Source organism: Mesoplodon densirostris, chromosome 13 (genome assembly GCF_025265405.1).
Source record: "Mesoplodon densirostris isolate mMesDen1 chromosome 13, mMesDen1 primary haplotype, whole genome shotgun sequence".
Classification (NCBI taxonomy): Eukaryota; Metazoa; Chordata; class Mammalia; order Artiodactyla; family Ziphiidae; genus Mesoplodon; species Mesoplodon densirostris.
The window spans coordinates 17,844,700-17,864,930 of NC_082673.1; the positions used below are offsets into that span (position 1 = coordinate 17,844,700).

General features: G+C 37.9%; 1 protein-coding gene across 7 annotated transcripts in view; it reads right to left on the bottom strand.

The window, feature by feature from the left end:
* The window catches only part of STAU2 (staufen double-stranded RNA binding protein 2), a 303,363-nt gene that overhangs the window by 181,920 nt on the left and 101,212 nt on the right, over positions 1 to 20,231 (bottom strand). For all 7 annotated transcript variants that reach the window (XM_060115950.1, XM_060115949.1, XM_060115947.1 and 4 more), the window contains 3 exons: positions 11,021 to 11,180; positions 9,648 to 9,755; positions 6,906 to 7,118 (listed from right to left, as the gene is read on the bottom strand). In XM_060115950.1, the coding sequence (XP_059971933.1) occupies positions 6,906 to 7,118; positions 9,648 to 9,755; positions 11,021 to 11,180 (481 nt within the window). The remainder of the gene's footprint in view (positions 1 to 6,905; positions 7,119 to 9,647; positions 9,756 to 11,020; positions 11,181 to 20,231) is intronic.

The following is a 20,231-nucleotide window of genomic DNA, read 5'->3' on the forward strand; positions in this document are numbered from 1 at the left end:
GCATGCCTCAACTAGAGAGCTCGTGTGTGGTAAACTATAGAGTCCACTCGCTCTGGAGCCCATGTGCTCTGGAGCCCACACACCACAACTAGAGAAGCCCACACCCACAACTAGAGAGAAGCCCACGTGCCACAACAAAGAGTCCGCGCACTGCAATGAAAGATCCTGCATGCCTCATTGAAGAGCCCACCTGCCGCAACTAAGAGCCAATGCAGCCAAAAATAAATAAATAAATAAATAAAAATTTTACAAAAGGAAAAAAAAAGAAAAATGGGCAAATGAGATGAACAGATATTTAACAGAAGAAAAAACATATATAAAAAAGATAATCCATCTCATTAAGACTCAGAAAATGCATATTAAAACCACAGTGAGATACTATTTCATACCTATCAATTTAGCAAAAGAAGTCCAACAGCCTCAACTGGTGAAGATGGGGAGTAACAAAAGCTTACACAGTGCTGATCGTCATATAAACTGGAAAACACTTTTGCAACGTCTAGTAAAGCCAATAACTAACCCACTCCTCAGTAGCCTATCCAACTAGAAAACTGTTACTAGCTCATTTGTATGGGAATATCCACAGCACGTTATTTGAAATAGCAAAACAAGAAAAACTGGAAATAACCTAAACGTTCATCTATAAAAGAAAAAATAAATTATGGCATGTTCATACAATGGAACGGCATGTAACAGTGAAAATGAATTAAGTATTGCTACATACATCAAGATGAATGAATTTAAGAAAAAAATGGTAAGTGAGAAAAGCAAGCACAGAATAATATATCAAGTATGGTATAATTTATATAAAGCCCATTAAAACTACAAAACACTGGTGAAATTAAATAAGATCTCAGTAAGTGGACAGACACACATGTTAATGGGTCAGTAGACTTAATATTCTTAAAATGTTGATTCTCTTCAAACTGAACTATCAATCAAATCTATCAAATCAGTCAAAATCTATCTATCAACCCCAATCAAAACCCCAGCATGCTCTTTTTGGGTAATAATTAATAAGCCAATACTTAAAATTCATATGGAAATACAAAGGACAAATAGCCAAAACAACCTTGAAAAAAGAACAAAGTGGAGGAATCAGACTACCTGATTTCAAGATTTATTATAACGCTATAGTAATCAAGACAGTATGTGTGGTACTGGCAGAAAGACAGACAAAGAGATCAATGAAACAGAACAGCATCCAGAAGTACATCCACACATATATGGTCAACAAAGGTGCAAAAGCCATTCAATGGAGAAAGGGTAGTCTTTTCAACCAATGGTACTGGAACAATTGGATATTCACAAGTAGAAAAAAACCAAAACTTCAATCAATACCTCACACAAAAGTTAACTCAAAATGGTTCATAGGCTTAAGTGTAATATCTAAAACTAAAACTTCCAGAAGAAAATATAGGGGAAATTTCTTAGATACAACACCAAAATCACATTCAATAATAATAATGATAATAAATTGAACTTCGTCAAAATTAGTAACTTCTGTTCTTTAAAAAGGACAAGCCACAGGCTTGGAGAAATATTTGCAAACCACATATCTGATTAAAAAAGAACTTGTACCCAGAATGTATAAAGACCTCTCAAAATTCCATAATAAATTTATATTTTAAATGTATTATTTGTTATTATTTAAATTATTACTTAAAAATTTTTAAGTGAGCAAAAGATCTGAACAACACTTCATCAAGCTTCATGTGCTACTGTATGTACAAAAAAATGCTCTATCATTAGTCACTAGAGGAATCTGAACCAAAGTGAGATATCAATATGCATGTATTTGAATAACTGAAATTTAACTATACTATGTGTTAGAAAGGATGTGCAGATACTAGAATTCTCACACATGGCTGCTGAGAATACAAAATGGTTCAATCACTTTGAAAAACTATTGGCAGTTTCTTAAAATGTTGTATACCTACTAAATGACCATACCACTGTACTCCTAAATGTTTACCCAAAAGGAAAAAAAAGCATATGCCCAGAAGACTTAGACACAAATGTTCACAGCAGCTTTATTTTTAATAGCCCCAAATTAGAAGCATCCCAAATATCCAACAAAGAGTGAATGGATAAACAAATTATGGTATATCCATTCAATATACTACTACTTAGCAATAAAACAGAACCAACAATTAATAGCTGTAACAACATGGATGAATTTCTAAATTATTATACCGAGTGAACGAAGCCAGTCAAAAAAAGAGTGGTTGCTTGGGAATTGAAGGTGGGGGGATTCCAAAGGGGAATGAGGAAACTTTGGGGAGCAATGGACAGGTTCATTGTCTTGATTGTGGTCATGGTTTCACAAGTGTATACATATATCAAATTATATCAAATTGTATGCTTTAAATATGTACAGTTCACTGTATGTCAATTACACCTCAATAAAGCTATTTTAGAAACCAACCAAATACCATTTTTCAGAAAAACAAACATAGTAAAACTGTAAGATCAGGAAACATTAAACACAAAACTAATGATGGCAGGTTACCTAAGGGAGGTGGTATCAGGATGTGACAGAAGAGGGTATACAGATAGCTTCAACCTTACTGAGAAATGTTCTATATTCAAGCTGGGTGGTAGGTCTTACTTACTCTTACTTAGTATGCTTTCTAACTTACATACACATCCTATATAAACCTTTTAGAAGGCACTCTATTTTTAATTTTATATAAGGTAATGTTTATGAATAAAACTTGATAAAAGCTTTTTTTTAAGTTTATGTATAGCCTTTTTAGTGGCTTCTAAAAGGTTTACAAACAAACGAAAATAACCTTTGCAAATCAAATATTTTTTTCTGCATGCAAACTAACTTTCTTCATATATTATTCTTAGAAATGAAGGTTTGCATGTCATATGGTCAGCACTTTATATCCACCTGTGAAAATTTACTCTAAAACAGGTATTAGAGGCAAGGGTAATCACTAAGTTACAGTTTATATATGTTACACTAAACTTACAGAAGAGCCACTATATAGTCTTAGCTTTTCCTGTAGTTGTTGAGTCTCGACCATATCTAGCTTGGTGCTGCAGGTACAGCCTGTAAGTCAGATCCTGCAAGGTCTTTTAAATTATGTTTTGGGGATTTGGGGTTTTACCCAAAGAACAATGAGAAATTACTGAAAGATTTTAAGTAGAGGCATGACATGATCTGATCAGTATTTCTAAAAGACAACACTTTTAGAAAGATCTTTTGATGTCAAAATTACTTGTAGGATGAAGGCCAATTAAAAACCTACTGTAGTAGTTCAGGCAAGACATGAACGTGAGTTGGATCAAAAGGGTGGCAGGGAATGGAAAGAAATGGACCAACTTAGGAAATATTTAAGTGATGGAATCAATAGGGCTTGATGATTGACTCTATACAAGGAGGTGGAGAGATGTTAAAAATGACTCCCAGGACTCTGTTTCAGCAGCTGGCTGGGGATGCCAGTCACTATGATAAGGAATGCAGGAGGAGGAAGAGGTTTAGAAGGAAATGCGATGAGTTTTGGACAGAGTTTCAGGGGCCTGTGAAGTATTAAGTGAGAGGCCCAATAGGCAGCGTCGAGCACAGAAGAATATTTGGGAATCATCTAAATAAGGACTGAATTGAAGCCCCAGAAGTATGAAGAGCATCCTAGGAGAGAGTAAGAGAGGGAAAAGACTGAGAACTTCAATACTGCAATAGTTGGGTGGAGGAGGAGAAGAAAGAAAAGGAAAATTTTAGCTTTTGATAAAATACTGGTTTCTACTTCTACTTACATACCAAGAAAATGAAAAATATATATATTGTAATGGAAGTAAAGAAGGACTGATGAGAAAAGACAAATACAGATAATAACCTGTAAGTCTAAGATTGAAATGCCAATGAAAAGGTAAAGGGAAGCTCTTGGGTCTCGCACTAGAAGATGTCCATGAAGATGGTCACATAAACATGTACTTCCAATGGTATGTTGTCTTTATTCCTGTTTAATTTGCCTATTTTATAAGAATGTCTGTAGGTTCCAAAGATGTTGTTGATACAGATTCCAATGACAAAGAACCAGATGCATAAATCCAATCAGAGAATAATAGAGTTCTGAGAACATTAAGAATGGCTGGTTTCTTCCCTCGATTGAAATTAACTACTAGCACCCTTGAAAATTAAGTTATTCCTTGGATAGCAAGTCTTAGATTATCATTCTACAAACCAGTAAGGACAGTCTTATTCAGAAAACTTTATCTCCAACATCAGAAAACCTTCTTTGAGGCCTCATCTTATAGAAGAGAACTACATTAAAGAACAGAATCTAAACCCAAAGACACCATCAGGGCAGTATTACATTTTAATAACGTGACTCTGCAGAGTAAGTTAAAATCCAAAAGGAGTTCACAACCAATCAGTTTCAAATGGGCACTGGCATCAGATGTGACTGGACCTGAAACCTGACTCTGCTCTGTGATCTTAGGGAAGTTTCTTAAACACCAAGAACCTCATCTGTAAAATGGGGATAATATCTACATCACAGAGTGATTAAGAGGATCAAATGAGACAATGTGATAATTTCATTATTCTAAATAAAATCAAGGTAAATCATCAACAGCTATTTTCTCTACTCCTATTGCATAACAAGGAATGGTAGACCCTAGATGTAGAAGACATTTAAGGAAGTGACTAAAATGCTGAAAACCAAGACACTATCCAAGCTGATCCACTCACTGGCCCAGTAAGTGGAAGGTCTGATCATACTCAAAATTCTCTAGATTCCAACTCATTGTATGTGTGCTGCTTTCTCAAAATAACCTTACATTTCAGAGAATATCTACAGACTTTAACATAAGACAGATATGGTACAAGAAACTCCAAGTGTGATGTATGTGAGGAAAATTGCAGGGGGCGAACCAAATCTGGGACTGGGGGAGGATCAGAGAAGCCATCCCTGAAGAAGTCAAGTTTAAGCTGAGATCTAAATGGTGGATAGGAAGAAAGTTCTAGAATAACAAGCTTATATACTGGGGGTAGTAGCAAATTATTTTTAAAATTCAAAACGTTTCTCCCCACTTTGTGGAATAACATTTAAACAATACTCCTGCTTTTAATGGCTATGGTGAAAAGTAACGAGTTATATTTATATTCTACTATAAAAAGTGATAGATCTTTTCTAGACTAAAGGCTTATGATTCTTAATTTATTAAGATTAGATTTAGTTTAATAGATTAGGTGGAAGTTAATGTGACCAGTTTTGCACTGCCATTCTGATGCAGAACACTGTTCTTCCATCATGGAGAAGCTATAGATTTTATATGTATAAAGATTTAGGAAAACAGACCATGGATACATTCATGCACATATAAAATGTAAATAGAATTAGATACAAAATAACAATAGCTAATGTTTATTGAGTACTTATTATTTGCATTGTTAATAAATAGTTAATAATAATGACTAATGCATTCTATGTATTAGTTCAAGTAACACATAACAATCCTGTGAAGCAAGTTCAATTATTATTCCTACTTTATAAATAGAGAAGTGAAAGATTAGAAAAGTTAGGTAACTTGCTCAGGTCACAAGGATTCACACTCCAAGGTCATTTTCTGACTCTGATGGCCATTTTCTTAACAACCATATCCTACTCCCTGACCATGTGGTTAGAGCATATAAATGAAAGCCAGTCCTCAAAACCACTGTGACTCATGATGAGTAGATCTATTTGGCGTTTATTTTTAGTCTACCTTGCAGCACAACGTAGAATGCTATTTCAGGAAATGCATAATCTACAGCCTCTTAGTGAAGTAATGACAGTATTCATTAAAAAGAACAAGTATTTATGTAGTTGTTTATATAGGTATTTATGTAAATATGTATGCATGTATTTTTAAATAAAGCAAAGGTACAAAAATATAAAACCTACAGAAATATTTCAGTTGTACCATTGCAGGATCGAAACAAAAGAAATCCATCAAAGATAAAATGTACTTCCCTTCTGTCATCCGTGATACTCTGAAGAAGTCTGCTAAATAAGCGAGGCTGAGCTGGCCGCTGATGCGCTGGCAGTTTAAGGCTTTCTCCGGGAGCAGAACTCTCGCTCCATTCACGTCACACACACTGAGTGTCTGCAGGCACCGTTCCGTGCTAAGTGCTAATTCATCTCATTCCTCTGACCTCTGCCTTTTTTTTTTTTTTTTTTTTTTTTGTGGTTAACGTAAATAAAATCTGATTCAGTAAAAGAAAGAGTTACAACACCTTGAATGTGCTCTCTTTGACACGGTATTCATGCCTGAAAGAATAGAAACCAAATCGCCCCGCTGACCTCCTAGGGCTGCTATGGGGATTAAATGAGATAAAGCATGTGAAGTGCTGGGACCATGTCTGGCACACTGAGTGCTTTATATTTACTGGCTGCTTCTGCTGTCATCAATGTGACGATTACTCATGATTATTACTCTGCATCCAACCACCATGTCCTGAAATCCTAAGCAGTCACCATACAGCAGTGTGGTTTGCAGAAAGAACATTGGATTACAGATCAGTAGTTCAGGCTGCTGCACACAATAGGTGAATACAGGTGAGAAAATTCTTTGAATATGTCTCATAAAACCTTATTTGTAAAATGAGGGGTAACACCTGCCTTACAGAATCATGATGAGAATTTTACCAAAGGGGATCATGAATGGGAAAGTATTTTTTAAACCATAAAAAAAAATAACTATTTAAAGTATTATTATTTCATGAACAAACACAGGTATACAAGTGTCTAAAAGCAAAACAGAATTGTTATTCATTTATAGACACATGTCCAACCCTGATTTTGGGACTGTTTATAACCACAGGTTTAAGTGCCTGGCCTATGAAAAAACTTTTAGCTACAGATACTATAATGTTTACATAGTAAAACTAACGTTCACAAGCATATACTTACCTTTACTATTGTTTTAGGGCGTTTTTTAAAAAACAGTTTTGGCTTTTCAACCACAGGAAGAGGTGGAAGTTTCTTAAGCTCCTGCAGGACAGTGGTTGCAGCACGTTTCTTGGATAGTTTTTTGCTATTTCCCTCTCCTTCTGCAGAGAACTCTCCCACTGACACCCGAGTAACAAAGCTTTTCATATGTGGTGGTCCACTTTCTTTAATAACCTATTGAATGTAAGTAAAATATTCAGTACAGGCACTTAAGATGTGGTCTTATGGCATGAATCTTTCTTAATGTTCATATCATAATCAAGATTGAAATTATTAAGAATTATGCCAAGATCATAGATTCCTTCAATAAAGCTATTATGAAGTCATTATACAGGGACTATTCATTTATGATACTTATGATGCCTAATGAACTGAATTTGAAAAAACAGAAATCTAAATAAACACATTCAATTCATGGTCAAAATTGTGTTTTACTAGCTTAAAACAGGCAATTCTAATTATGGTTACCCTGTTTCTTATGGAACAGAAAATTAAGAACATAAAACATATTACATTAGGTACACAGGACATCCAGAATGATAATTTGCATATAACTGTGTACATATCTTTCTCCTCTGTAAGAGTAAGTTACTGGAGTGCCAGGACTATGTCTTTTTTTTTTAATTTTTTTTATTAGTTTCTGCTTTATAACAAAGTGAATCAGTCATACATATACATCCGTTCCCACATCCCTTCCCTCATGCACCTCCCTCCCTCCCACCCTCCCCATCCCACCCCTCCAGGCGGTCACAAAGCACCAGGCTGATCTCCCCGTGCTCTGTGGCTGCTTCCCACTATCTATCTACCTCACGTTTGGTAGTGTATACATGGCCAGGACTATGTCTTATTGGAGTTTTATAACCCATAAAGCATCCTGTATGTGGAAGCCTCTCAAAAACAGGTTATGTATGAAAAATAACCTAATTTTGATGGAGACCTCAAAGGCTGTTTTACAAAAAGGAATGTTTATGCTCTGTGACATGATCTTAAATAGGTAAGTAGATATGCCATAGAAATACCTAACTTTTTAGAGTAATGGATTATGAATCTGTCTGCTACAAAATGTTCCTAAATCCTGAATTAATGGCTCTTTTTAAACTATACAAGTTTTTGGAGGAAAAAGGCCTTCCAAAACCTGAGTGCTTTATAGTCTCCTTCAAAAGTCTGACCTAAAAAAAAAAAAAAAAAAAAACCCTATTTAAATAGTTTACCACTGAACATTATATTAAAAATCTGTCTTCTAATATTGGATACCAATTAGCAAAACATACAATATCTCAATAATCCAATATTACTGGGGGTAAGGAATTTATGATAAGCATATTTTCCAAGTAATTTAAGTTTACAAGTTGAAACACCAAAACTGTTTAACCATTTTGATGGACGTCTTCCTCAATTAAAAAATATACATATAGGGCTTCCCTGGTGGCGCAGTGGTTGAGAGTCCGCCTGCCGATACAGGGGACACAGGTTCGTGCACCGGTCCGGGAAGATCCCACATGCCACGGAGCGGCTGGGTCCGTGAGCCATGGCCACTGAGCCTGCGCATCCAGAGCCTGTGCTCCGCAATGGGAGAGGCCACAACAGTGAGAGGCCCACATACCCACCCCAAAAAAAGAAATATATATATACATATATACTTTAGTGACTAAATATTTAACCTTTTATTGTTCACATTAGATCATCATTATGAACATAAGATATTCTACACTATACTATACTGATGCCTCTAAGGACATCTAAGACTTTTAAAACTGTTCCTCTTCACTGTAGCCTTTAAAAGGCCCCATCTTCCAATGACTTCTGAGTTATATGCAATTACTTTTGATAGGTTTTCCATATTTTCCCTATCATTTCTTGCTGGGACCAACAGGCCCTCAAGTACATTCTCTTCCTGCCTTCCTCCTTTTGCTGCCTTTAATCTCTATGGACTGAGAAATCAGATAACCCGACTTGTTAGGACTGTGTCTAAGGAAGCAAACAGGTCTTCAGTCGAGGTAAGTAGATCCTGCCAGAGAGAGTAAAATGTGGGAGCTTTCCAGTTGGTGAACATCACATAATTTGAAGGAAGATAGATACTCATCAACTGTTTCAGCTTATTTCCTGGGTTTGGCTTATTTTCTAGATATTTGAGTTGCAAAATTAGTGACCTCTTAATAAAGGAGGTATTATAACAATTTAACATTTTTTCTCTTTTAAATGTCATACAATTTTATAAATATTTTGTGACATTTATCTAGCTGTAAACTAAAGGGCTGCTTAATTACTTCTTGGTGACTTATTATTAAAGGTTAAATTTAAACATATTTTGGCCTCCATAAATTTAAAAGAAATTAGATATTAATATATACATGTCACTAAATATTAACTACACTGAATATTTTCAATGTAATCTTACCAAAAACACCAAGTCTTATAGGTTATTACAAATTATCTTAAACTCAACAAATAAATTTTATGATGAAACTTGAAATATCATGTACACAAATGGCTTAATACAGAAAAGGCAAAGAGAATCAGCAGGAATCCATAAGTTCTATTTTCTCAGGGCTTGTATCATTTCATGATAGAGAGTTCAAATGTAAGGAAGCACATTAATTCTTTCAGGATACTAAAATTTTATCTGTCAATTTTATTTGTTTGTTTATTTAAAATAATAAGGAGCAAGGAGGGGAAAATGGGAGATCTCTGCTGAACACATACCTCAAAACTGACGGGCATATTTCGCTTCAGAGCAATTTCAAACACTAAGCTGATCTCAGACTTATTTGCATCTTTGTCATCATCCATTTCTTTTCCTGATTCACCATTCTAAATCACAAAAAATAGGATGACATTGAATCTTCACTTTGTAACAAACATTACATGTATTTAACAATCAAGAGAACCTATCTAAAATACAATAGGAAACAGGAAACCAGAAACTGGATCTTGTGGATTTCTATGTAACCACCTTAGTCCAGGGCTTTGTTGTGAGGCTTCTTGTGATTTGGTTTTAGTTTTTTTCCTCAAAGTAGAAGGATAAATGCTGAGTGTGGAAATCTCTTACTCAACCATTCACTAATTTGAGTTTATCCTATATCCTCAGACCCAGTTCTCTTTAGAGACCTCCATTACACACACACACACACACACACACACACACACACACACACACACACACTACCTCCACTGGTGTATGATACTTAATCTTCTATGAAGACTAAGTTGCGGAAAGAGTGCAGGATGCAAACCAGGATTTTGGAGCTCTGCCCCAACTTACTTATTCACCTATTTAACACTTACTTCTGGAGGGCCTCACATATACTGAACACAGTACAAGCATTAAAGAGATCAAGAGACACTATTCCTGCTGTCAAGAAGCTTATGACTCAGTGGGAAAACAGATAAGCAAACAGATAAGGGTCATAATAAAAGTGTACAAGGACAAAAATTCTAAGTCTGCCATTAACTAAGATAAATCTCAAAGGGGGAAGAAAACAGGCTTGAGGAAAGGGAAACTGCACAGGCTGAAGCGCACAGTGTCAAATAACTAAGTGCAGAACTCGCTAAGAAGGTGACTTATTAGGCACGCCTGGGCTGGAGATACTATTTTGAAGTCAACAGAGAAAGTAGCTGAAGCCATGGGAACGAGTGAAATTACTGAAGATCAGCCTCAATAACCTCACTGGTAAAATAAAGTAGGACTAAAAAGTTCATAAAGATCTCCTCCACTTTAAACTCCTTGATTCTAGATTAATTAATACAATGTAATCCATGCTCAATAAACCGTAGCATTCAATGCAAGGTAAATGAATATTATTTCTCATCCTTGCTCACATTCCCAAATCCTCCCTTGCCTGGAAACTCCACAGGGTGAACCAAAGTGCTCAAAGGTAAGGTCATCCCAGCAGGAACACAAGAGCCTAATACAGCACACAGGTTAGCTGAGGAGTAAATCACAGCAGATCGCTACTCTGGCGGCCCTTCCTATCAGCAGAGATTTCCCTTATTTGGAAAAAAGCATTTATTTGTCTTCTCGGTAATCTCCCTAGGCAACTAGAAGAAACAGGCTGCCACATGCAGCAGTGACCCACCTGAGCTGACTTTTCTGGAATAGGTTCATTCTGCAGCGCTTGAAGGGCTTTCATTGCGGCATTGTGTCTAGCAGCTTGTCGAGTCTTTCCTTCCCCAAAAAATTCATTATTTCCTACTGTCAGCTGAACATAAAAGATCTTGGGCATTGGGCAATGATACCTAAAGTAAGAAAATAAAAATATTACTGTTAGCTCAATAAAATCACTCTATAGGGACTTCCCTGGTGGCTCAGTGGTTAAGAATCCACCTGCCAATGCGGGGGACATGGGTTCAATTCCTGGTCCGGGAAGATCGCACATGCTGTGGAGCAACTAAGCCCATGCGCCACAACTACTGAGCCCGCGCTCTAGGGCCCGCGAGCCACAACTACTGCTGCACGCCTAGAGCCCGTGCTCGGCAAGAAGAGAAGCCACCGCGATGAGAAGCCCGCGCACCACAACAAAGAGTAGCCCCTGCTCAACGCAACTAGAGAAAGCCTGTGCACAGCAACAAAGCCCCAACGCAGCCAAAAAAAAAAAAAAAAAAATCACTCTATAATCATTAATAAGATTTATTTTCTTTAAAATGACACCAACCATATAATGCACTATACCCTCTTATTAACCCCAATAAAAATTTTTTTGTTCGTTTATTTACTTATTTGGTTGCTCAGGGTCTTAGTTGCAGCAGGCGGACTCCTCAGTTGTGGCTGGCAGGCTCCTTAGCTGTGGCATGCATGTGGGATCTAGTTCCCTGACCAGGGATCGAACCCGGGCCCCCTGCATTGGGAGCTCAGTCTTAACCACTGTGCCACCAGGGAAGTCCCCCCAGTAAAGTTTTAACCTCACGAATGTATTTATAAAAGATAAAATGTGAGTCAATATATCTATCAATAATAAAGAATGTATGCTGATCTCCATGAAAAACATATTTTAGAAAAGAACACTGAACATAAATATTGTAAAAATTATTTAATTATATCACAGAAGACTTCCTGGCAAGAAGTTTTCAGTCACATTTTGACAGAAGTCAGCCAAATGGTCTGGTGCTGAAGGACTGGGACCTGCCACAGAGGTGAGAGACAAGCAAGACCATTTAGGTGACAACACGCAGGCTACTGTGCTTTTAGCAGAAGATAATTATGATTAGACATGGGAAGAACAGTAGTAGGATGGAGCTACTACTGCAAAGTAATAAGTACTTTGCAAAGTAATAAGGAGATCAGATTCAACATAAGAAAGAATGGAGAGTTTAAGCCAATTCTTAAGCAGAAAGAATCACAATAAAACGTATTTAAGGTGAAAAGCTTTAGCAGGTTTGTGTTTAATGAGACTGAGGTAAGGATGCATGACTACAAAGCTGCAATGATGCAGACATGAGGGGACAAAGGGGGCTGTAAGAAGAAAGAACAAACTTAGAAGAAATTAACAGAATATGCAATAAGATCCACTAATTTAACAATTATTTATGGAGCACCTTCTTATGATGGGGGAATATCACAGTGAACAAAAACACACATTAGAGTGGAGAAGACAGACAATAAATAAGATAAATATGTAGAATATCTAGTATGTTAGAACTACATGTTGAGTAGAAAAAGAAGGAAAGGTTCAGAAATGTCAGGTGGGGTGGCACAGGGAGGGGGGGTTAGATAGAGTGGCCAGCGAGTGTCTCATTGAGAAGATGCCAATTGTGTAAAGGCCTGGCATAAACGAGGAAGGAAACCACACAGATACGTGTTCAAGTAATTCAGAGGATTCCCACCTGGTGAGCATCAAGGGAGTAAAGGAAGGAAAGCTAAGAGGTGGGAAGAGGTGGCCAGATTCCATAGGGCCTTCCTTAGAAATCACTGTAAGGATCTGACTTTTACCCGGAGTGAAATGGCCAGATTTTAAAGAGAGAAGCAACATAATCTGACTTCCATCGATTGGAAGGATCGTCTGACTATTATGTTGAAAACAGACTGCAGGGGAATGATGACAGGAGCAAGGAGATCTGTCAAGAGGCTACTGCAATGATACAGAAACCTGAACTAGAGTAGCAGCTTTGGAAGCAATGAGAAGTACTTGGATTCTGGATGAATTTCAAAAGTAGAGAAGATGGGTTTACCCAAGGACTAGCCATGGAATAGGAGACAGGCGTCGAGGAAGACCCCAGGGTTTCTGACATGAGCAGCTAGAAGATGGAGCACCCATGCACTGAGTTGGTGAAGACGGCAGAAGCAATGGGTTTGTTAGGATCAACAGCTCTGGGCGGAGATGTTCAATTATTCAGTCTGTTAGACATCCGGATGAAGAGGTCAAAGAGACAGTCAGATTTATAAGTCTGGACTCCAGGAAAGAGGTCCAAGGTGGAGATAGAATTGGGGTATCATCAATATGTAGGAGAAATTTAAAGCCACAGGACAGTGAGAAGTCTGTGGGAGGGCGTGACTGACAGGAGGAAAACCAAGCAAGCAGAGTGCCCTTCCTGAAAGCCAAATGGGAGAAGTCTATCTAGCAGGAGGGAGGGGTCAGTCGTGTCAAATGCTGCTCACACGTCCAGTGAAATGACGACTGAGAACTGTGACCACTGGGCTGGGCAAGTTAGCAAAACTAACAGATTCGATTTTGATGGAATGTTGGGTATATAACTGCAACACTAAAAAATTAAGTTAAAAATCACTCCTGTGCTGCAAAGTGTCTCTCTTTTCAAGCAAAGAGAAGCCAATCGAGGTCTTACTAAAGTTGTAAATGATTATTGCACATCCAAGTGGGAGAGCTCTATATTCAACCTGAGATAAACTGCATGGAGCCCACTCTATAAGAATTCACAGGCAGATGGGACTAATCAGTGAAGGTTTACTGAAGGTGAACGACTAGAAATGTACATCGGTACTGAAGATGCAGATTTGGGAGGTAATAATTGAAACCATGTTGAGTGGATAAGCACCTGGAAAGGGTAAGTGTAAAAGAACCAAAAAAGACAGCCTAAGGCTGGGATCTGACTAATGCCCATGATCAAAAGGCAGGGGAAATAATAGACAGCAGCGAAGGAGATGAAAGAGGGTCAGAGTTAGAAAAGAAATTATAACACAATGTCAGGGGAAGGGATAATCAACAATGTCAAATGTTGTGGAGAAATCCAGAGTGAGTATGAAAAAAAAGAAAAAAGAAAAAGTCACTGTTTTAAATTTTTTAAGTCAATTTTCTTGGCCCACAGTTTTCTATTAAGATAAAATACTTTAAACGTGTTTTTACTGCATGTCATATGTTCTCATTTTTAATTGGGAAATATAAAAAAGTTAAAGGAAGAAAAAAAATCACTTATAGTAAAAGATACTTTTAACACGCAGAGACTAAAAAGCATTAAAACCACAATCTTTTTTGCTCTTTGACTGCAGTAACTAGTGATGCACTGAAGTACGCAATTTCCTATTACCTATTTTATTTTAGATCCCTTTAATGCAGAAATTTTGACAGACTAATATCATCAGTGCAGGTTATTTTCATTTTGTTTCCCACAAAATTCAGTTTTCCCACCTCCACAGAACTTTATGCCTATTTTTAACTGGTTTCACTATAAAACTTCAAAACAAACAACCTGAAATCAGAAATTTACTTCTGGACTGAGATCCTACATGGCAAGCTTTCCCCACAGAGCAAATGTTTACAATTAATTATACACTTCTGAAAATAGAGGTCCACAACTGGAATGCTAACAGACCTTTAACTATGGTGGAGGGAGTGGGCGCCACTATAATCACTAAGGCCTGCTGACAATTACAAAACTCATTTCGGTTTGCCACAGAGACAAACAAAATTTCGGTTCATTATAACTTTACTGGAATATGATGTCATAACACATAACCATACTGAAACAATCTGCTGATTTTCAGACCAAAATATTAATTGCACACTAAAGGGCCCTTGGGGCCTCTTCCTTTCTGGGCATCAAATATGGCTCTATGTATGTGCATGTGCCTGATGTGGATACATATGTACATATATATTATACTGTATAAATATCAGAGGGAGAATTAGGTATGTTGTATTTTTAACATAAAAAGTAAAATATTCTAGCACTAACAGCAGGAAATACCAAGACCTGACGCCTGACTTGTTTCATTCCAGTTTCATTCCATCCTCTTACTTAACAATGATTCTTAATAATCTACCCCACGTGGTTTGAATACCTTATATATCACATCTCCTCATATCATCATGACAATTAAGATTAACCAGAGTACTCTCATTAATGGCTCCCAGATTGAATTACAGGAGAGAAGATGAAGAATTCTTTTCGTGTTAGGTCCTGGTCTCTAAGTATTCATGTCCCTTGGTAAAGAAGCTCAAAGTTTACTAACTTTAAAGGTTGATATGCTCTATTTAACGGAGTTCCTTTTTCTATTTTTATTTATTTCTATTTTTATTTATTTATTTCTGGTAAAGTGCTTCTAATAAGTGATGCACTTATTTCTACAAATTAGCACATACATACTTACCTAATCTTACACTGTTATTCTTGAATGATTTTCCTCAATTAGAATATTATGATCAGTGCTTAGATCCCTATCCTTTACTGTTAAAAGATGAGCCACGAAAACTCACGCATCCAGGCTATTAAAGTTTCAAGGTCAAACGGCTTCTACCCTCAGCCTCCAAAGTATATTTTATAAAGTGTGATCCCGTTTTCGTAGGAATCATCTCTAGGGCCTGTTACAAATGCAGATTCCTGTGTTCTAACCCTGACCTGCTGAATCAGCCTCTGAGGATGGAACAAGAGTCTTCAGTTGCACAGGTTTTACTGGTGGGTCTGCACATTAAAGGCTGAGACACCTGCTCCTCAGGTCAGCACAGCCTACAATGTGGCTGATGCTACTTGATGACTGTTTCACACCCCATGCAAGCAAAGGACTGCACACATTCCTTATAGCACCACGGTTAAGTTTCTTACATCTCTTTCTCATTTCATCCTCGTGGCAGCCTGGTGAGACACATGTCCCCATGGTCACCTTGAGACGTAGCAAATCTCCCCAACAAAGTTGCTGGGGGTCAAACTCAGGTCTGCCTAACTTCAGAGCTTAGGAAACTCTTAAGTAGTTTCCTGAAAATCTGCTTTATCTTCTTCTATTTTTCTTCATAAACGTTTATTAAACTAGCTATGTCCTTGGCGGGCCAGAGAAGCTAATGCAAGGGTTCTTTCTAACCTAACAAGGTCCACGAACAGACTTCAGAGGTGCCTTACCGAGTAGGTGCTGAACAAACAGACCTCCACAGTGAAACTCCATGTTTTTAGGGTACGTCAAGCCAAGCGGGGACAAAAACAGGCAGGAGCACAAGGTCAGAAAAATGGCTCATGTGCCACACTGCGTAACAGTGCACGTTTTATAAAGGCTGCTTGTTAAGACCGCTTTTTTTCCCCATTCCTCTTTGCCCTCTGTCCACCGGGAAGTTTTACAAAAAACCCCACAAAATTTCAGATAAAAGCTTCCCTTTCTTTAGATCTCAAAAAAGTCTTTAGATGTGGCCTGTCTTCAAGACTTCACAAGTCACCACAAGAATAAAGAAAGAATGACATTTGGCTCCTTTGAATTAATACCTGACATTCCTTATACAATTTCGTTTTGGTTTTTGAGCAAAGGGAAGATTTTACATTCTTACATAGTATTCCTACAAGAATATGGGTATTCTTATTCTTATATTTGACTGTCAGTTATAACAACTTTCTATACCATAGATCCTTGCCATCCTCCCTAAATCGACCTCATTAATGCCCTCTGTGTGGACTCATTTTGTGTTTATCTTTCTAAACAACTAAAATCCTCCCTACCATTCTGTGACTGCCTTCTCCATCATCTCCGCTTTCCTAAGTATCATTTTTACAAGGTGAGAAAGACATATTCCAAATAACATTCGAACTTTTAAAAATTGAAAAATAATTGCCTCATTTTATTTGATAGCATTATCATAAATCTCAGCCCAGCTTAAGCGTTCATGTCTCCTCTACAGGTTTATGTCTTAAATATATGAACATGTTATCTTCTGATCTAATAAGGAGAGGCTTTGGATTTCTGTGTTTGCTTCTAACATTGACTGAAAACAGAAATGTCACTTAATCTTTCTATCTCAGTTTACTTATCTGTAAAATATTTGCAGAATTTATGTTTAAAGAACTATAAAGACCAAAACTTAGAATTCAAATGCCCTGCTGATTATTTTGACTCTTTGTACACGTTTTGGCACAGCTAAGCATTCTTTTTCTTGCTATTGAAAAATAATAGGTTTTATCATAAAGCTATAAAATAGTCCTTGGCACATTTTCAAGCTTGTATGTATATAAAACGCCTAGATAGGAGAGAGTTCTTTCTCTATTCACATCTATAAATTTTGAAGATATATCTTTTATGGGATCTGAATGTTTAGTCTTGAGAAATTTCAAAAACTAGGATCTATCAGAAAAGATTCACAGGACGGCTGAAAATAAGCTTTAAAAGAGATGTAAGCATATGCTATTCTATTTGTAGAATTATAATTATGTTTAAAATGCATAAGGGAAAATATAGAAAGATATGCACTAAAAGCTGGGATAGGGTGTTTGGAAGTGATGGAATTATAAACGATATATTCTTTCATAATTTCAAAATTTTAAAATAATATGGTTATACTGGTATGTAAACAAAAGGAAATACTTTATTGATAAGTCTAGTCCCTGTCCAAACAAAAGTAAACCTGTGCTCAAGATGTAAATTTGATGAATTAGTGGAATGACTTGTGGAATATAGACTATGAGCCACAAGAGTCAATAATTTGTACCGTGTCACTGACGCCAGTATCACAACAGGACTGTGGAAATCAGAGCACCACTTTATACACACACAGTTACCACCCTCAGTCCCAAACTTGGGTCCAGCGTAAAACTATTCTTGCCCCTTCCCTAAATGGGTATCTAGATAAATCATCATCACCACCATCACCATCATCATGATGACAGCCAACACACAGAACTCACCACGTGCCAGCCACTATCTGAAGCTCTGTGCCCACTCATCTCTTTCAGTCACGGTAACAACCTCAACTTCACTTTACACGCATGGCAATGAGGAACAGAGATGTTCACTTATTTGTCCAAGGCCACCCCACTTGAGCCAGCGTCTGAACCAAACAGTCTCACTCCAGAGGCTATGGGCTGAACCTCTACACTAGGCTGCGTCTGAATGAACTGGATAAATGAGCACTTTAAGCTGCAGAGCTGCTAACTGTAAACTTTGGAGAGGTCATGGTAGACTTGGAACATCAAGGCAATGTAAGCCAAACTGAGATCAGCGGTGACATCAGCTCCAAAGGGAAAGCTGGGGCACTGTAAGCCCAGGAGGCCGAGCTGTTGGCAGCACCCCTGCTCTCTCTCACACTCTGCCTCCTCTAGTAACCTGCCTTCCGGGAACCCGTGCTTAAACGCTAACGTTCCCATGAGGGAACTGCGAGTCAAAACCACAATGACACACCACTGCACACCCACCAGGATGCTTACAGTTGTGCAGCCACTGCTGTTCCTTAAAAGTTAAACACACGATTACCATTTGACCCAGCAATTCACTCCCAGGTATATAAAACTGAAGAGAAAGTTTTAAAGGTGTGTAAACAAAAATGGGCACACAAATGTTCACAGCAGCATTATTCATAACAGCCATAAAGGAGAAATAACCCAAAGGGCCACCCAACTGATGAATCAAGAGACAAAATGTAGTATATCCAAACAATGGAGTACTGAAGAGCCATACAAAGGAATGAAGCACTGATACATGACACAATGTGCGCGAACTCTGAAAACATTACACTAAGTGAAAGCTAGACACAAAGTCTACATGTTGTATGATTGCATTCAGATGAAATGTCCGGAATAGGCAACTCCACCAGACAGAAAGTAGATTAGTGGTTGCCAGGGGCTGGGAAGAGGGAAAGTGGGGAGTAACTGTTCAGGGGTAGGGGGATTCTTATGGGCGTGATGAAATGTTCTGGAATTAGATAGTGGTGATGGTTGTACAACACTGTGAATGCAGTAATTCAGTGTACTGAACTGTACACTTTAAAGTAGTTAAAATGGTGAATTTTATGTCTGTTTTACCTCAATAAAAACCAATTTAAAAAAAAAATGTTCATACTCCCTAAGGTTCAAACTTCTGTTTCTCATAGACAAGACAGTCTTCCTAGGTGATGTCACCTGTTCCTATTTACATTCTTGGCAGACTCCCAGAAATTAGCCTGCCAAATTGGGGGAGTGCAAGGGAGAGGGAATAAAAGTCACCTCTCCCTTCTGAACGCTCAGAAATTAATAACCTGGTCTTCTTCCTGCCCTTGTTTGATTGCCAGGGGTGGGGGTTGGTGGGCATATGTGGATTAAATTATGTATTCAAAAAATATTTATTAAGGACCTAATTCATGCCAGGGACTGCTTTAATCCCTAGGGATGGTAGACAGGCCTGAGGAGACAATCAATCAACCAATCAATCAAATAGTATCAACTAGTAAGATGGGCTAGGAAGAAAAGCAGAACAGAGAACCTCTTTTAGGATGTGACATTTGAATAAAGAGTTGGTTGGAGTAAGAATTCTAGGTATGGGGATGCCTGGAGGAAAAAGTGCTCCTAGCAAATGAGATAGCAAGTGCAAAGGTCCTGGGGTGGTAACATATGGGGCATTTTTTGAGAAACTGCAAGTGTTCTTATACCTGGAAGAAGTGAGTCGAGGGGTGAGTGGCAGGAAACTAGTCACAACTTAATTCCACATGTGATGGAAGCCATCGGAGGTTTTTAAGCAGGGAAGTGACACAGTCGGACTTATTACTTAAAAGTCTCTCACTGCTGTTTGCCCAAAGAAAGTCAAGAAGAGAGGGGCTGGCAGACCACTGCATAGTCTAGACAAGTCATCTGTGAACACAGGAAACTGAATTGCCCAGAAGAATACAGGGTTTTGCCGGCAGTGCTGAAAGCCACCTAAGGGTTGCATTCATTATTTCAAGATGGGACCGGTCAGCACAGTTACGTTTTTCTGTAGCTTCCTGGGTACAAGTACAGAGTCAGAAGAGCTGGACTTAACCAGTTACAGTTCTGCTAAGGATCAGTGATCATTCAAGCAGGGAAGCACTGGAAAGCACAGGAATTAAGTGACTGACTACAGGACTGGTGAGAAAAGAGTGATAAACTCCGGGGAAAGGCAGCCCTGCAGAACTTGGCAAGTTAGTAAAGGCTGCAACC